Below are 17,166 nucleotides of genomic sequence, written 5' to 3' on the forward strand. Positions count from 1 at the left end.
CTGCAAAAGAGTCAAATGGAGTCCAGCGTTAGTGAGATTATATGTTATGTGGTATATAATGTTGGATGTCAACTCCCCAAAACCATAAAACTTACTTTAATGGCCCCACGTGACGTTTTATAGCCAGTGAGCCGATCTGTCTGTGCTATGGATGATTTTACGATCTAATTCATAGACAAAACCCTATTCATTTGGCACCCAAATGTCATATAGCCGGAACTGGGGCTTATAAAGTTTACTGTTTTATAACTTTTAAAAGGAAAGACGGCATCAGTGTAAGCAGTCGGTAAATGTGCAAATCTCTAGTTGCGCTTTAGCTGCTCTGAGGAGTTTCCCAATCGAGCTAGGATGGGGTAAGTACCTTCCATTTGTAGCAAATTGATAGTAGCAAAAGAAGCCAACTGGGTCCAGGATGAAGAGTGGGGAAGGGGTGCTGGGATGGGTTAAGGGCAGAGGGTTTGGGGTCCACAGCCAGACAGAGCAGCGTCTTCAGCAAGTGGAGGCCTAGGACAGCCTTAGGAAAGAGGCAGGATCTGTGTGGCCTGAGGGTGGCTAACAAAGCCCTGGGCTTTTTCTCCTTTTTTCTTGCTCTTTCTCTCTTTTTTTTGTACCCAGCAAGTTAACTTGGTTTCCTCAGAGATGGGCATGGTGGCCTGGAGCTTTGGAACCACCTACAGCTTTTTCCACCTTCTGCCCTGAACTTTGTGATGGGTCAGAGTTAGGGAAGCGATGGGCCAGTCTTGGTATGAGGTCTCCCTGCACAGGTCATCTGCTCAGGTAGCCTCAGACCCAACGGTTTCCAGGACTGGACAGACAGACAGAAAAGCAGACAGAGCCACTCACTATTTGGCACAAACCAGACCAAATGAACTTACAATAGAAAGTTTATTTTTTGTTCCAGTCAGTATTTTTTCCTTAAAAACAAATACAAAAAAAAAAAAAAAAAAAAAAAAAAAGCTGATCACAGTTTGCTTAAAACAGACAGACTTGGACAATATTTGTAACTTTGTTCACAAAAACATACATCACTGAAGCTGCGCTTATAAGAGCCACTTCCAGAGTTCGTGCAAAGGGTCCTACAAAGGCACGCAGGGACACACCGCTTGGAGTCACAGTTTTCATCACAGAGTCACTATTCACTACACGTCGAACAGGTTGTGTCTCATCAAGTCACCTCTACAACAGCATTAATTACACAAGGAATATAGGTAGTTTGAATAAAAATATCTTTAACAGCTTGGAGCTATTGAGACAAGAACACTTCCACGCACATGCACAGTTAAACAACTTGAGTGCAACACACAACATTGGCACTAAACGAGATTGAAGGGGGACTTTTTGTGTGTTTTTTTCTCTTTTTTTGTTATAGTTACTTCAAGTAACACAGCTTGCTTCATATAAATAAGTTAAAACATCTATTTTTTTTTTTTTCAAGACAAAGCCATTCAGGACAAAGAGATGAACAGAAAGCAGATCTACTTATACAGGCGCTATAATGGCAATAAACAGGCTCATGATTAAAAGATGAATTAGGGCAAAGAGAACAGGGCTTCTTCACAGAAGGAACACAAGGGAGTTTCAGAAAGTCACCTTAGTACTGACACTACGCGGGATCCGCTAATACTGCTCAGTACTTTAAACGCTCAGATACTCAGGGACGGAAGGCCCCTCCTGCCGCGGCCATGCTCATGCTTTTCAGCTTATTATCTTTTTTCCACTTCATTCTCCGGTTTTGGAACCAGATTTTAATTTGTCTCTCGGAGAGGCAAAGAGCATGTGCTATTTCAATCCTTCTTCGGCGTGTCAGGTAACGGTTGAAGTGGAACTCCTTCTCCAGCTCCAGGGTCTGGTAGCGCGTGTAGGCCGTCCGGGCCCTTTTTCCTTCCGGGCCGCCTATGTTGTCTGCAATAGAAAAGTCAGCGGTTTAGCCACCAACTCCTGTCTTCCAAAGTCCTCCAGGGGGACAAGCTTGGGTCCTGAGCAGGGAACCCAGGCGAAAAGCTCAACAAGTTCTCCCTACCAGCCCGCACACCCCTCCCGAATTTCCTTCCCTCTTCCTTTCTAGAGAGAAAACAATACGATTTGGATCCTGGGAACAATCTGCCCATCTGAGGCTGGGGCCGTGTCCCGGAGGACTCCGGCGTTCCCTGGCCCCTCTCCTGCCCTCTGCGCCCTACTCCGGGCGCCCCGATCGGGAGGCACAGCCCTCCCAGACTGCCCACCGCACAGAAACCCAAGAAGCAAGGCCCTTTCCTGAGCGCCCAAGTGGCCTTTGGGTCACCCTGCCTCAAAGTTCCAGCCCCGAGAGCCGCCTCCAGTTTCCAGCCTGCAGGGTTGGGGCGCCTGCTTTCTTTTTCTTCCCTTCCCTTTCCTTCTCTCTCCCTCCTGCCCCCAAAATTCAGAATCCTGCCGGCTCTCGCCTCGATTCTTCCCCCCAAGCCCCTTTTCGGGGGCTCTAATTAGTAACGCTGCTTCCCCAGCGTAGCCCTCCTCATAAATTATCCGCCCTGACAAGCCCGATTCACGGCTCCTACTGCCATCCTCTACCTCTCTGCGTCTTGCTCAGCTGGCCTGACCCGGGAGCGCGTTCCAAGGCGTGGGGTTCCAGAGGGGTTTTTTGCTTCCTGCCCCTTTCAACGTCTAAACTGGCCCAGCGAACGCCTATTTCCCCCACTATTTGTGAGCGCGGGGTGCTTGCAAAGAAGAGGAGGAAGGAGGAAGGCAGAGGAGGGAGAACGGCAAGGAGAGGCTCCGCAGGGCTGGGAGAAATGAGACCAGGAGAGAGACTGGGAGAGGGCGGCAGAGGAGAGAGGGGGGACCGAGAGCCGCGTCCCCGCGGTCGCGAGGATTTAGAAAAAGGCTGGCTTTACCATGACTTATGTGCAGCTTGCGCATCCAGGGGTAGATCTGGGGTTGGGCGGGCGGCGCCGGGCTCGGCTCGCTCTGCGCACTCGCCTGCTCGCTGCTGGCAGGGGCGTCCTCCTCGGCTCCGGACGCCGTGCCAACCCCCTCTCTGCTGCTGATGTGGGTGCTGCCGGCGTTGGCCGAGGCGCCGCTGGAGTTGCTCAGGGAGTTTTTCCCGCCGTGGTGGCTGTCGCTGCCGGGCGAGGGGGCCACGGCGGAGCAGGGCAGCGGGTCGGGCGGAGGCGAGTGCGTGGACGTGGCCGGCTGGCTGTACCTGGGCTCGGCGGGCGCCGCGGTGGCGCTGGCCGCGTAGCTGCGGGCGCGCTCTCCGGAGCCAAAGTGGCCGGAGCCCGAGCGGCCGACGCTGAGATCCATGCCATTGTAGCCGTAGCCGTACCTGCCGGAGTGCATGCTCGCCGAGTCCCTGAATTGCTCGCTCACGGAACTATGATCTCCATAATTATGCAACTGGTAGTCCGGGCCATTTGGATAGCGACCGCAAAATGAGTTTACAAAATAAGAGCTCATTTGTTTTTTGATATGTGTGCTTGATTTGTGGCTCGCGGTCGTTTGTGCGTCTATAGCACCCTTGCACAATTTATGATGAATTATGGAAATGACTGGGACATGTACTTGGTTCCCTCCTACGTAGGCACCCAAATATGGGGTACGACTTCGAATCACGTGCTTTTGTTGTCCAGTCGTAAATCCTGCCTGATGACCTCTAGAGGTAAACTCGCGCACTAATGGGGGAGTTGGGTGGAGGCGAGAGGGGTGGCGCGCGCGCCTCGGGCGCGTGCCCGCCGCCAGTTGCTGCGGTTCAGTCGGACTCGAGCGCCACCCGCTGGAGGCAGGGCGCATCGCCCAGTTTCCGACCGGGGGCTGCAAGGGCCGGGGTCGAATTGAGGTTACAGCCCATTATGGCAAAATTATTGCATTTCCCTCGCAGTTCCATTAGGATGTACCAATTGTTAGGCCGTCAGCTGCCGATCGCGCGCCCGGCGAGGATGCAGAGGATTGGGGGAAGGTGGTGACTTGCATTTTATTTACAACAACTTTATTTCCCCCGTTTTGCAGCCCCTCTTATTTTTGTGTCGAGGTTGGGGTCGGTTCTGCCCGTCCTGCCAGCAGCTCTGAATTTTGAAAATACAGATATCACCTTCGGGGAAGGGGGAAAGCCATTTAGCCTACTGGATAAATAAATCCTGCCCGCAGCAGCAGCAGCTACAATTACGGCTCTGTTTTTGCGAGCGCATGAGGGACAGTGTCCCTGCCGCTCTTAAATGACAGGCGTCTATTAAAGATAGCTTTTGTGTAGTGTTTCTGCAAGGCGAGGTCAAATTCCATACACTTTTATAACCGTAGTCGATTTTTCTTTCGTGTGAATATGGTTTTCGTGTCATTAGTTTGCTATTTGATTTGCTTACGTATCCAGCCTGGAAAATCTTCATCACAGGGTCCGGTTCCTCGAGCCAGCCGGACCCCCAGTTGGAGGGTTCTCCTTGAACCCAGCGAGTGGGCCCAGGCTCCCTGCAGCCACAGAGGCTGCTTGGGGTCTGGGGATCCGTGGGGCCGGTTACTGGGGTCTTGCTTAGACCTCCAGGAGTAAAATGAGGGCGATAATGGAAGCATTTCGTGGCAGTGCGTAGTATCTCTGTAGTTAATTTCCACGGCTCCGAAAGACTCAAGTAAATCACAAATATAGCTGAGAGGCAAGTGGAGTCTCCCCGCTGGAGGCCCCGCGTTGCAGGCGCCCCTGGCACGTCTGGAAGCCAGGACTCTGGCGGCTTCCATGGCCCTGGGCCCCTCGTTGGGTCCTGAACGCTGCTGTGGCGGCGACGCGGGCGCTATCGGAGGCAGGGAGCGGGAATCCGGAGCCGGGGGCCTGAGGGATCCCAGGGGCTCCCCGGGCTGTAATGTTCCACCCGCGCCCAGGTTAGCTTGCCTCGGCTGAGGCTGCTTCTTTTCCACTGACGGTTGCACACGCGGGACCGAGAGACTGGGCTCTGTTGGGGCCCCCTTTGTTCCTTGAGCTTCCTGTTCTGGGAGGCCGCTTGGGAGGCCGCGACAAGGCCGGGCTCCAGCACTTAGAACCCCTCTTTCCACTGGTCAGAGATAATTTGATGATGCCCTTCGGGACCTACTGGCGAGGGACCTAGGCACAGACTCCCAGACGCGAAACGGGGCTCGGCCCAGGGCTCTTTCCTCCCTAGCAGCTCGGCGTTCCAAGGTCGGGGAGCTCAGAGGCACTAGCACAGCAGCCCCGGACGCTTTCAGGGCGCACCCCAGAACTCGGGAGCCGGTTTGGGCAGCCTTGTGGAGCGGGACTGGGTGTGTGCAATGCGCCCCGCTCCACCGCTGGTATTGGCTGTGTGAGGTTTTGTTTTGTTTTGTTTTTTAAGAAATAAATGCACAGACGCTTGCAAAGCTCCGGGCTCCCCTGAAGTTGCGGAAGCCCCCGATGGGAGCAGGCGGGGAGAAAAGTTGGGGAGCAGGCGAGGGCAAGGGGGCAAAGCCGAAGGAGGTTGCAGCGCTGGCCTGGTCCCTGCCCAGGCGTCTACTCGTCCGCCTTTGCCTCTGAGTCCTCCCCGCTGGGCTGCGTGGAATTGATGAGCTTGTTTTCCTTTTTCCACTTCATGCGGCGGTTCTGGAACCAGATCTTGATCTGGCGCTCAGTGAGGCAGAGCGCGTTGGCGATCTCGATGCGGCGGCGCCGTGTCAGGTAGCGGTTGAAGTGGAACTCCTTCTCCAGCTCCAGTGTCTGGTAGCGCGTGTAGGTCTGGCGGCCTCGGCGCCCATGGCTCCCGTACACAGCACCTGCGAGCAGAAACAGCCGGGCGCCGGTAAGCCAGGACCTGGATGGTTGACCCAGTCAGCCCAGTGCCTCCCACAAAGGGCATACGAACTGAAAACCACCCCGCCTCCACTCCAGCCTCTCCCACTATGTCTGGGGCCCAAAGCATACTGAATGGGAGATTATTTCATACCAAGCGAGATGTTTTCCACCTATAACGACTTGGGGTGGACATTATTGTTTTTGAAAAATCTGCCTCATAGGAAAATCATTATAATCAAAATAACAGAATGGGCATTCTTAATTTGGGACGGCCAGGTCGTGTTTTTGTGGGGATGCAGGGTGTGTGTGTGGGGCGGGGGGGAGGTGTGGAACCATGTAAGTAGTGTACACACTCTGAATTCATAGTGGTCTCTCTGAGGATGCCACTGTGACCAGCCATGTCAGAACTCAACACATTTTTTGAAGAGTTCAAAATGGTCAGCCCTCTTGAATCTTTACACATTCTCCCATATTATATGACCCTTCTGAGAAATGCAGAACTCACCCAAGGATAAAGTGGATTTTAACGCAAAACATTATAATTTTAACAATCCGCATTAGGCTCTGTCCTAGGGAATTCCTAGGAGTCTTTGGGATTCCCTGTGGTGTCTTTGGAAACCAGAGGCTAAGAGATGGAGCTATAGTTAGTCTAGGATTTCTAGCAATGTAGGATTGTGTTGGGCTGTCTGATCTGTGCCAAAGATCCCCAAGGGTGGTGGGGATCCCTCCAAGACAGGTGTATGAACTCAGGCATGGGCTCAGAAGAAGGCAGAAGTTGGCTAAGAGTGAGCAGTTGAGTGGAAGGGAGAGGAGGTGAGGGAAGAGAGAGAAAAAAAAAAATCCTGAGTCTGGGGCTGTGGCCCTCCAAGGCTTTGGGGAGACACTAGAAGAGGCCAAATGGCCACCTCTCTCTGTACGGGTTTCTGAAGGGCAGAAAGGAGAGGGGGTTGGGAAGCAAAGGGTATTTATCAGTGACCAGTGCAAAAGGCCCACTGGCTTGGGAAGCTGAGCAGGGTACCCAGGGTGCTTGGGTCCCCACCAGCCTCTCTCTCTCTTCAGGCTGTCCCTGTCACAGGTCTCATATACGTCTCAGTGCCCCCATCCTCCCCTAAAGTGTCACCTTACATGGACACTGGGGCCCTGCCCTTCCTCTGCCATGGCCTGATTGCCCCATTGGGAACTGATTTTTTCTTCTCTTTTAAAAAGTCAAAGAAACTTTGCTAGTTCTTTCCTCCTTTCTCTCTATTCCTCTTTCTACTCGGTTTCCTCCTTCTTTCTTTCTTTTCCTGCCTCCTTTCCCCTCTCCCTCCACTGTCTTGGGATATGCCTTACCCGCGCAGGAGTTCATCCGCTGCATCCAAGGGTAAACGGGACTCGAGTACTTCCGGTCGGCGCCTTCCTCATGGAGTGCTTTGCCCTGCCCGCTGCTGCTGTCGGGTTTGTACTGCTGCTCGGGAGAAAAGTGCAGGTAGTCCCCGGGGCCCCTCTGCTTGCCACTGCCCGAGGGCGAGGCGCCACTGAGGTCCTTATCAGAATAGAAACAAGAGGCCCCGTACTCGTAGGACGCCCGGTTGCAGGCCAGGACAGAGTTGGACTGTTGGTAGAAACAAGGTGAGGTGTACGTCTTGTCCGGGAGACTCGACGCCCCGTACGAGGCCGGGAAGGGCCTCAGTGCGTCATAGCCGGCCTGGTAGAGGGGCAGCTGGCCCAAGAAGGAGTCCTGGCCGCTGGGCAGGCTCCCGGGGAAAGTGGGATTCACAAAATAGGAACTCATTTGCGCGCCCCTCTGCAGGACTGTGATTTGTTGTGTATTAGTACATCTGGCTATAACTATTAGTAGTCATCGAACTGGTTTGTTTCTGGATGGCCGAACGCCAAAAGCGACAGCAGCAAATCGCACCAGCTGACGCCGCGGCGGCCAATGGGAGCGAGCGCCGGAGCCCGCTCCCCAGGGACCGCGGCGACCGAGGCAGCAAAGTTACAAACAGCCCCCAGCTCGCCCGCCCGCCGCCCGCCCGGCAGATTAATGGGCGCGCACAGCCAGCCGGCCCGGCTCTCTTCCCGAACGCCAGCGGCGGGCAGTGCCCGTTCAGGGGCGAGCCGATCAGGCCAGAGTAGGGACACTAACGCTCGGGCCGCCGCAAAGGCCCCGCCAGGCCCCCTCCTTCCTCCTCCCCTTTTTGCTTTATTGAATTTTGCGGGTTCCCCACCCCTCCTCCTCCAAACAGGAAACCTGAAGGTCCTGCGCCAGGAGGGACGGTGACAAAGGTGGCTTTGCTCCCTGCCGGCCTGCACTCCAGGCATGGCTCCGAGTTGCCCCTCCCCTAGCGCTCCCCTATTAGTGGGTGCGAGTTCTTGAGCTGGAGCAAGGGCCATGAGAAACCAGGCCTTCACTCTATGCTCTTCACTCGTGCGCCTTAGCAATCGGTGAACTCCCTTATTCTCTCCTTCTCCACTCGCACCAGGGGCCTGGGCCTTGCAGCCCAGAGCTGAAGGATCACCTCGAGCTGACCAGGACTCAGCCAAACGTAGGTTCTTCCCACCCATTCCCTCCTCCCACATACACATCCTGTTTGAGTCCCAAGGGGCTCAATGGCCCGCGCCTGCCTGGTCTTAAAGCACCCCTTCCAGCTGGGCGTCCCCATCCCACCTTTGAACCCAGGGAATTAAGAGGCCAGAAACCACTGGTTTTAACAAGAAAGGACCGACAGAGCAGCGGCCGTGAGACTGGGCTCCTAAGCCAGCCGAGGGACCTGCTCCCCTGCCCAGCGCCTGGGGACTCGGCATCTGCTGCGAGAACCGCTCAGAGCTGAGGCAGATAAAAGTCCAGATGTGGAATCTTTCTGTCCACATTCCAGAGGCACAGAAGACGCAGGGGCCCTGGCCAAGCTGGGCACAGAGGGCAGCTCTGCGGGGCCCAAGGCCGCGGGATAATTGATGGGCTCGGTTTCCGGGGCGCCCGACAACCGGCACTGTCCTGGGGCCGCCCTCTTTACTGCCCTTCCTGGGATCGCACGGAGGGCTGCCGCCCCTCAGTCTCTCCGGAACCGGGAATAGTTGTCTCACCGGCTCCAGAAATCCTGAATTGTTTTCACTGCTGTTCCAGGCCTGGCGGTCCCCAGACAGGACATTAGAAGCCTGTCCTGGGCTGTTCACTCTTGCCTGAGAGGTGTGCCTTCGAGATAGTTGACTTTTACAACACATGGATCAATCTCGTTTTGTAAAATGTGATAGCAGCCCAATGGCATTTTTACAACTGTGTTTGTTGGGCTTGTAAAACCCCTTGAATTAGCTTTAAAATCCTCAATTCTGTGGAGGTTGAAGAAAGACTACGTGATTTGGATGGATTTCTGGAGACTGTTTACAGATCTGTAAAACCCTGGCCAATGCAGGCTCACCGGTTCCGGACTTAGTGGGGAGGTGGCAATTGGCAGTGTTCCAGTAGGAATCTAGTAATGACTTAGTCTCTTCCTTGCTTTTCCAATTTTTTTCCTGAGCTCTCTTCCCCCAAAGGGAAAAAATTGGGAAAGGACTGGCCTAAGGTCGACCTCCAAAGAGCCCAAGAGGCACTCCTGGAAGGCGGCTACTAGCCCGGCAATGGGGGCTACCCCTGGAAGCTGGATGCCTGTTCCCCAGTCAATCTGTCCTAGAAAGGGTTTACTTTGCATATAAAGCAGGGCCTTGAATGAGAGGATAGAATTGGGCATTTCCCACACATTACTTCAGGGAAAGAATTCAATAGGTGAAAATGAAAACTGGTGTCAAAAAATTAAAAGGGACTTTTAAAAATAGCTGTTTGAAGAAAATCATGTTTGTGTTTTTTTTCTTGAAATTATCAGACTACAGTGATTTTAAGCAAGTTATTGTTTAAGATGAAAATAACCATTTGGAGATGTCAATCAATGTTTACATTTATAATTTCCTTTTCATTCCTCCATGTCCCACACAGTGGTGGGGTTGGTGTCAATTTACTGTTGTTATTATTATTTGTCATGCCTTGACTAGGATTCTCGATCTAATTATTGTTCCAGCTGACAAGAGAATTTGATTTCTCAGCTAAGAGCCAGAAAACATTATATTTCTAGCTTCTATAGGCCCTAAGATGGAAAAATATATATTACATTGGAATCTTTACATGTTAGCCAAGGCTAGTGCATATCAAGTTGGCAGCTGACCAATTCATTTCTCCAACCAGATATATATATATATACACACACACACACACACACACACATCTCTCTCTCTCTCTCTCTCTCTCTCTCTCTCTCTCTCTCAGAGAGAGGATCATTCCGGCAAGAATAGGCAGCCCAGACCCTCCAGAGAGCCTCTCCTGCGATGGTGAGAATGGCCACCCCAGGGCTCTCTCTCTTCCCTGCCAAAGCCACGCAGAAAGCGACTTACCTTACAGTTTCTCTCCAAGGCGGGCAGGATGGCGAGCTGGGCCCCACCGTCTGCCCTTGCCCTGGGCTGCCCATTGAACAGCTCCACCTTCGCCAGCCTGGAGGGTGGTCTGGGAGTATGTAGGTGTGGTACCTTGAAGGCCACCTCAGTCCAGCCAGCTCGCTAGCCCAGGCCAGAGCCCAAAGCACACAGGTGCGGCCTCTGCCCTTCACAGGCCCTCGCCTGGAGCCAAAGTCGTCCTTCTTTGCCATATCCCATCCTCCTCAGATCCGCCAGGCCTACAAGCCTCAGGACTACAGATAGTCTCTCCGATATCAGAATCGCAAAGTCAGAGTGTTCCCTGAACCAGCGTGCGCCCCCAGGACGCCTTGGGACGTGCAGTTTGGGCAGAAGCAGCCATGACGTGCCAGGCGGCCTGTGCAACCAGTCTCCATGGTGCTGGAGTGGGGGTGGGGGGAGGACCCGAGTCTATACCGGCGTCCAGCTGCGGTCAGGGGTAGCCGAGGCGGGGAGATTTCCCTGCCAAATAGGCTCTGGGTGATAGCCCCCCAGGTCCCCTTTCGTCCCCCTGTACCCTGCTTGCTGGGAAATCTCTGGAATCTCTGAGGGGCCCGTACAGCAGTCGCGCCAGGCTGCAAGAGGCGGGCTGCGGCTGGCGCCGGTCCCGGCGACGGCCACGGCGTGGCAGCAGCGAGCGCCAGCACGGTCGCAATAAATAATCCGCCAGCGGCAGCCGCAGGCAGGAAGGCAGCGACCCTAGGATGCAAATACGCCGCTTTATCCGCCCCGAGCGCACCCAGAGCACGGGCGAACGTCCCAGACATCCACAGCCCCTTCCTATTTATCGAATCCATACCAAGATATTGTTTCAAGATGGGGAAACAACAACCCAAACAAAAAATAAACAAAAAGAACCTCGGACTCTTTTCTTGTCGCTGTCCGGGGAGTTCCTGGGGCAAATCTGGTCTGATACGCACTTGGGCTGAGCTACAGTTCGAGCCACCGCGCTACGCAAAGCCACCGCCAGCAGCACGCTCCGCGCTTCCTCCCGGGCAGCTCCACAGTCCTCTCCCCGCTCGCGGGAGGTGGGGAGTGCGGTCGCCAGTCAGTTGCGCCAAGGTGGATTGGGGGGTCCCCCTATCGCCCAGACTCGGTTTGCGTCCTTCCTTCAACCTTAACTGCGGGCCTGCCACCCGCGCTAACACCATTACGTCCTCTGCACCGAAACTTCCCACCAAGTAACACCCAATTAACTCCATCCTCTCCTCCAACACAGAATTCCACCCACACACCTATTCCCTCTCCCAGCGCTTCAGACACCTCTCTCATCGAAAAACCGGGCGAAAGGAAGCCGTCAACGAGCGGAGAACTCTGGCTGAATTAGTAAGTTTTTCTCTGTTTCTCCCTTTTACCTTTCTCTCTGAAACCAATTCCCACGGAGTAGAAGGTGCTGTGCTGATGCTAATAAAATGACTGTGGATTAATGCACTTTGCCCTCACCGCTTCCCACCTTCCCAGGTCAAGAACGGTTTCCTGTTGTTGGGGAATCCAACAAAACCAAATAGGGCCATGAATGAAAACATAAAAATCCAAACCCAAGGGAATAGCGGGGAACACAGTGTGCCGGGCCACTTCCTTTTGGGCTTCACGGGGTCGCTGGGGAAGGGGAGAGAGACGACCCAAGGGATGCTGCCCTGTGCCTGGGCGCTGTGCCACGGAGGGCCGAGGGAAGGCGGGCACTTACTGCCAAGGCGAGCCAGGGAGGTGAGAGAAAGGGAGTGGTGTGTGTGCGTGTGTGCGCGCGTGTGTGTGCCTGTGTGTGTGACGTGTGTGTGCTGTAGTGTGTGATGGGGGCGAGTGTGAATGGGTGAGTATGGTAAGGGGGAGTGTGCCCCTCTTAAAGCCTCCCTGGGTGCCCTCTCCCACCGCTGCTGCCGCCAGCTGTCACCTCACCACCTTTACTCCTATCTCCTCCCCACATGTCTCACCTTCAGACGGCGACTCTCAGAAGCTCCTGCGCCTGTGACAGCTGTCGCTTGGGCAGCCCGAAAGACGAATTGTCCTCCTTCCTGGTGCCAGAGGACGCAGGAAATTAGCCAGGTTGCGAGTTGCAAAGCTGCCGCCGCGGCGCCGGGAACGGGGCGCGCCTCATCTCCAGCGGGAGCCGCCAGGCCTGGCCTGGCCGGGGCTTCCCTTCACTCGCCATCTCCGGACAAAGCGCAGCCGAGCCAGGCTCGAAGGCAGAGCTCCGAAGCAGGCAGGACGGAGCGGAGCAAAAGAATGCGGCTCTATTCTCGCAAGGGAAATTATAAAAAAGTTCATGTTCACGGTTCTCATCCACATGACCGACAGCGGCCAATGGAAGGGCCGAACAACTCATAAAGTTGTATTGCAAAGTTGTAAATTTTCATAAACAACAACGGATTTATGACCCTTTCCCCATCACTGAGAGGAGGCAGCTCTTACACCGGCGCCATCTTACCACCGAGGCCGCCCAGACTTGGGGCCTCAGGTTTTACAGACCCTTTTGGGCCCGGTTTTACTAAAAGAGCCATAAGAAGCGGACCCAACCCAGGCAGAAGACTGGAGACAAGGTCTTGCAGGCGGAACTCAGGATGCTCTGAGCTGCCCGCACAATCCCTCGCCCTTCGCCCCTCGCCCCTTCCCTGCACCCAGATGCCCCAGCCCCTGCCCAGGCTGCGCAGCCCAGCGAGGGTCTGCGGTCCTAGCCCCTCCCCGCGCCACCTACAGCAGTGCGGGACCCTGGGGCGCCCTTGCCTCGCCTGCAGGCGGGGTGGGGGCCTTAAATCCCATTTCCTAGCCTGGGGCTGGGTTCAGGGCGCATGCGAAATCCGTAATCAGCCTCTGGATAATGCCCCTTTCCAAGCCCACTGCGCAGCCTTAGAGGAAAGGGTGGATTTGAAATTTCCTCATGGAATTTATGGAGATTTTTAGGGAGCTTCATAGAATATAACGTATCTGCCAGAGATTCCGTTTTCAAGGGATCTAGAAGATGTTAGTGCACACACAAAAACCAGACAAACGTCTCTACACGGATAAAGGCACATGTACAATTATGCACACAGGGAAGGGCATACACTCTATTGTGGGCACAGAATGACATGCAATTATGGACACACAGAAACACATGCACCCAATTATGGACACCAAAATATACACAATTGTGAAATTAGGTAAAAACACACACACAGAAATACATAAACAGAAAAATAAGCACATACTCATACAAATACACACATAAAAATACATTAAAAAATACATGACACCAATACATGAGCATCCAACACTTGGACCATCACAAGGACAGCCACCCCACTTTTGCTTCCCCACTGCCCCTTTCCCTTCAGCCATGCTCACTTCCCCTTTCCCAGTCTCCTCTGGATAAGGTAGTCCACGTTTTTCTTTGTCACCAAGCATCTTTATTTTTCAGTTACATAAAACACAGCTGGGCTGGGAAGTGTGCCTTCCCTGAACCCCAGGATGGAGCTGAGGGGGATACAGGACAACACAGGAGATGAAGGGCATTGCGGAGGGCATTGGACCTCCCCACCCACTACAGTTAGCTCAAGACAACATACCATGCTACAAAGTCACCCCATTAACACATCCTTTCCAAGTCAAGACACTGCCTTACAAATGAACTCCAAGACTATAGAAACGATCAAACAAAAAAATCTTGTTCAAATATACAGTATCTGCTATTATAGGAAACGTCAGGGTGTACATATTTAACACAGCTGAACAGTAAGATACAGGAGCCAGAGGAAAGGACAGCGAAGCTGGGAGCATCTCCACAGTCCTACTAAGCAGAAGCTAACCCAGAGATCTGCAGCCAGCTCAGGAACATTCCCCTCCAGAAGTGGGGGTTGATGGGCCTGAACTTTGGGTGCCAAGCCAGAGAAGGAGGGATTGATTCTAGGGTGCAGCACTTAGAATGCTTTTTGGAATAAATATATTATTTTTCAATTTAAATAGATGCCAATACCCTGATCCTGGACCTCAGCACATTCTCAGGGCAGCCTCAGGGACCCCAAAACTTGCGGGCTGTAAGCAGCAGGGGCCTTGTCTGGGAGCAGTCGGCACTAGGTAGCAGGCAAGCCAGCCAGCACAAAATAGGTAGTTTTAGGGGAGTAGGTAGTAGTGAGATTCACGTTCTTGCGGATCTGGGAGGGTGGTGCTGGGTGTCTGCCAGTGCTGGGATACATAGGGGCTTCCTGGGAATGGAGGCCCTCTGGGCTGGATACATAGGTAGTTTGGGGGTGCCTCGAGCAGAGGCCTGTGCTAGGTAGTATTTTGGCCGCGCCAGCGCAGGGCCGGCTGACCTGGGGTTGGGGGTGTCTTTTGGGGTCCTCGGAGGCAGAGGGAATCCAAGGCGACCCAGTCGCTGCGGCCGCTCAGTCCACAAAAGTTGGGAGCTGGAGTAGGTGATGGGGGCCGGGTAGAGTGCAGGTTGGGGACTGTTTTGTTTGTTCGTTTTTTTTTTTTTTTTTTTTTTTTTTTTTTTTTTTTTTTACATTTTCTTTTATTTTCCCCATTTTTGTAAATAAAACCAGTGAGTCTCTTAAAGACGCTTTTCCGACTGTCCGGTGCAGCGAGGGCCCCGGCTCGGCCCCTCATTCCTCCTCGTCTTCCTCTTCTTCATCATCGTCCTCCTCGTCAGCCTTGTCCGCGGCAGCGGTGGCGGCGGCAGAGGGCACGGCACCCTCGGGAGCTGCTGCGGCAGCCGGACCTTCGTCCTTATGCTCTTTCTTCCACTTCATGCGGCGATTCTGGAACCAGATCTTGATCTGGCGCTCGGTGAGGCAGAGCGCGTGGGCGATTTCAATGCGGCGGCGCCGCGTCAGGTAGCGGTTGAAGTGGAACTCCTTCTCCAGCTCCAGTGTCTGGTAGCGCGTGTAGGTCTGGCGGCCCCGCTTCCTGTCAGGTCCTGAGAACAGACAAGCAGACACAGGAACACACGGACAGACAAGTAGACAGGGCACTCGTTAGGCTGCTGTCCCAGAGCCCACACCTTCCTCCTGGCCTAGTCCCAGGCGAGCATCCCCCTCTGCCCCAGGCCCCAAACTGAGCTAGGGGAGGAGGGGGGGTGTTAGGGAAAGACCCCAACTGCAGTGCCAGACTCGCAGGCAGCTCTGTAATCAGCAAAGGCACAGAATCCCAACTTTACAACCGCCTTTTCCAGCCGGCTAAGCTTCCACAATGTCCTGCTTCCCCTGACAAAGGAAAACTGTAAATATAGAGTGTGGGCAAGTGGGAAAAGCTGCACTTTTGCCATTCAAAGATGAGCCCGGCCATTCCCCCACCTTGCTAGGCAAGTGGGCGACCCTTCCCAGCAGCCTGAGACCTCAATCCCCAGGACCTTCCTAGGGTACCCCGACCCTCTGGCCTCATTCCCTCGCCCCCATCTTGAAATGGCCCCTGGCACAGGGTCGGGTGAGAGGCCTTGGAGGGCTTGGCTCTCCCAGCTTTTGAAGAAGAAAAGCCAGACAGCAAGGAAAAGGAGGAGGAAGAGAAGAAAGGGAGGGAGGGTGACAGAAGAGGGAGAAAGAGAGAATAGCGAACAAACTTAATGTTAAAATTCCAAGGCAAATGGAGTTAAATAAATTTACGAGGATCGAACCCATTAATTGGGCCATAAAAAGTTTTATGAGCCTCATTTACATACAATGCTATGGGCTCCACGCAATGGCGCCTCCGCTCTAATTAAAACCAGAAAGGCTGCGCAGGGAGTCACGGGGCTGCCGGCTCGCAACAGCCTGGCTCCGTTCTTCCGGCCCCCGGCTCCGCGCTCACCAGCGCCGCGCTCCCCGCTCCCGGTCCCGCTCCACCAGCCCGGCCAGCCTAGCGACTGCGCCTACCTGAAGACCGCATCCAGGGGTAGATGCGGAAATTGGCTTCGGCTGGGCCGTGCAGCACGCCCTCGTCCGCCTTGTCGCAGGCGCCTTTGGCGAGGTCACTGCAGAGCCCGGGGATGTTTTGGTCGTAGGAGGCGCAGGGCAGGTTGCTGTAGGCGTCGGCGCCCAGACCGTAGCCGGATGCAAAGGGGCTCTGATAAAGGGGGCTGTTGACATTGTATAAGCCCGGAACGGTCGAGGCGAAGGCGCCGGCGCCCGCCCCGTAGCCGCTTCTCTGTGAGTTGGGCGCAAAGGAGCAAGAAGTCGGCTCGGCATTTTGGAACAGAGAAGCCCCCGCCGTATATTTGCTAAAAAGCGCGTTCACATAATACGAAGAACTCATAATTTTGACCTGTGATTTGTTGTCCGGCAGCTTTCAGTGTCGGTTTTACGAGGTAGCGTGATATATGATAACATTACACCCCCAGATTTACACCAAACCCCATTTTCTTTTGGACGGAGCTCGACGCAGCACGTGACCGCCCACATGACCGCCTCCGCCAATCTCAGCAGCCCTCACAGGTGGTCTCGCTCCGCTGGGCCCGCGGCCGCCTAGAATGGAAGGGGAAGAGGCTCAAATATGCGGCCAACGAATCCGCCCGCGCCCGGTGGGCCTGGCGCGTCGGGCGGAAAAAGACCCGGAGGCTCCGCGGGAGCGCCCAGCTGGCCGCCAACCTCGGCACTGGGGTCTGCAGACGCCGGGCGGCCCCGCCTCGCGCAACCCCCCCATTCCTGCTAGTGAGCCCTGGACCCAGCTTGGGATCCTCCCCATCCCTCTCCTGTCCGCTTGCCCAGCCCCTGGAAGGATCTCTGTTCCCCGCAACAGACTGCCCCTCGGTGGCCTTGTGGGCAGGACTCAGCTATGAGCAGATCGACTCTGCCCAAGTCTTCTCTCATCCAGGTCCAATGGGCGACACGCCGGACTTAGACTCGGATCCAGACGGGGAAAGCGCAGCGTCGCTTGCAGCTGCAGCAAGAATGCCACCGCAAACTGGAACCATGTGGTTCGAATAAAGTCAACGTCTCTCAGCTTCCTTTCCTTAATCGGAGGCACACTGTTTATCCGCCCTAAAGGAAACAGTGAAATATTTATCTATTAATGAGACTCAT

General features: G+C 54.5%; 3 protein-coding genes across 3 annotated transcripts; all 3 read right to left on the reverse strand.

Annotated features, from left to right (window-relative positions):
• Positions 1–44: 44 nt before the first annotated feature.
• On the reverse strand, positions 45–3,775 carry HOXA5 (homeobox A5). The gene is made up of 2 exons (XM_050785450.1): positions 2,871–3,775; positions 45–1,902 (listed from the first exon to the last, which is right to left on the reverse strand). Exons 1-2 carry the CDS (start codon positions 3,763–3,765, stop codon positions 1,652–1,654), a joined length of 1,146 nt encoding a protein of 381 aa, XP_050641407.1. The 5' UTR covers positions 3,766–3,775; the 3' UTR covers positions 45–1,651.
• Positions 3,776–5,461: 1,686 nt separating this feature from the next.
• On the reverse strand, positions 5,462–7,785 carry HOXA6 (homeobox A6). Its single transcript, XM_050785462.1, has 2 exons — positions 7,073–7,785; positions 5,462–5,721 (listed from the first exon to the last, which is right to left on the reverse strand). The coding sequence occupies exons 1-2, from the start codon at positions 7,512–7,514 to the stop codon at positions 5,462–5,464; spliced, it is 702 nt and encodes a 233-aa protein (XP_050641419.1). The 5' UTR covers positions 7,515–7,785.
• A 6,837-nt stretch (positions 7,786–14,622) lies between these two features.
• HOXA7 (homeobox A7) lies at positions 14,623–16,541 on the reverse strand. Its single transcript, XM_050785463.1, has 2 exons — positions 16,021–16,541; positions 14,623–15,089 (listed from the first exon to the last, which is right to left on the reverse strand). The coding sequence occupies exons 1-2, from the start codon at positions 16,397–16,399 to the stop codon at positions 14,776–14,778; spliced, it is 693 nt and encodes a 230-aa protein (XP_050641420.1). The 5' UTR covers positions 16,400–16,541; the 3' UTR covers positions 14,623–14,775.
• Positions 16,542–17,166: the final 625 nt, after the last annotated feature.

This window comes from Macaca thibetana, chromosome 3, assembly GCF_024542745.1.
Source record: "Macaca thibetana thibetana isolate TM-01 chromosome 3, ASM2454274v1, whole genome shotgun sequence".
Classification (NCBI taxonomy): Eukaryota; Metazoa; Chordata; class Mammalia; order Primates; family Cercopithecidae; genus Macaca; species Macaca thibetana.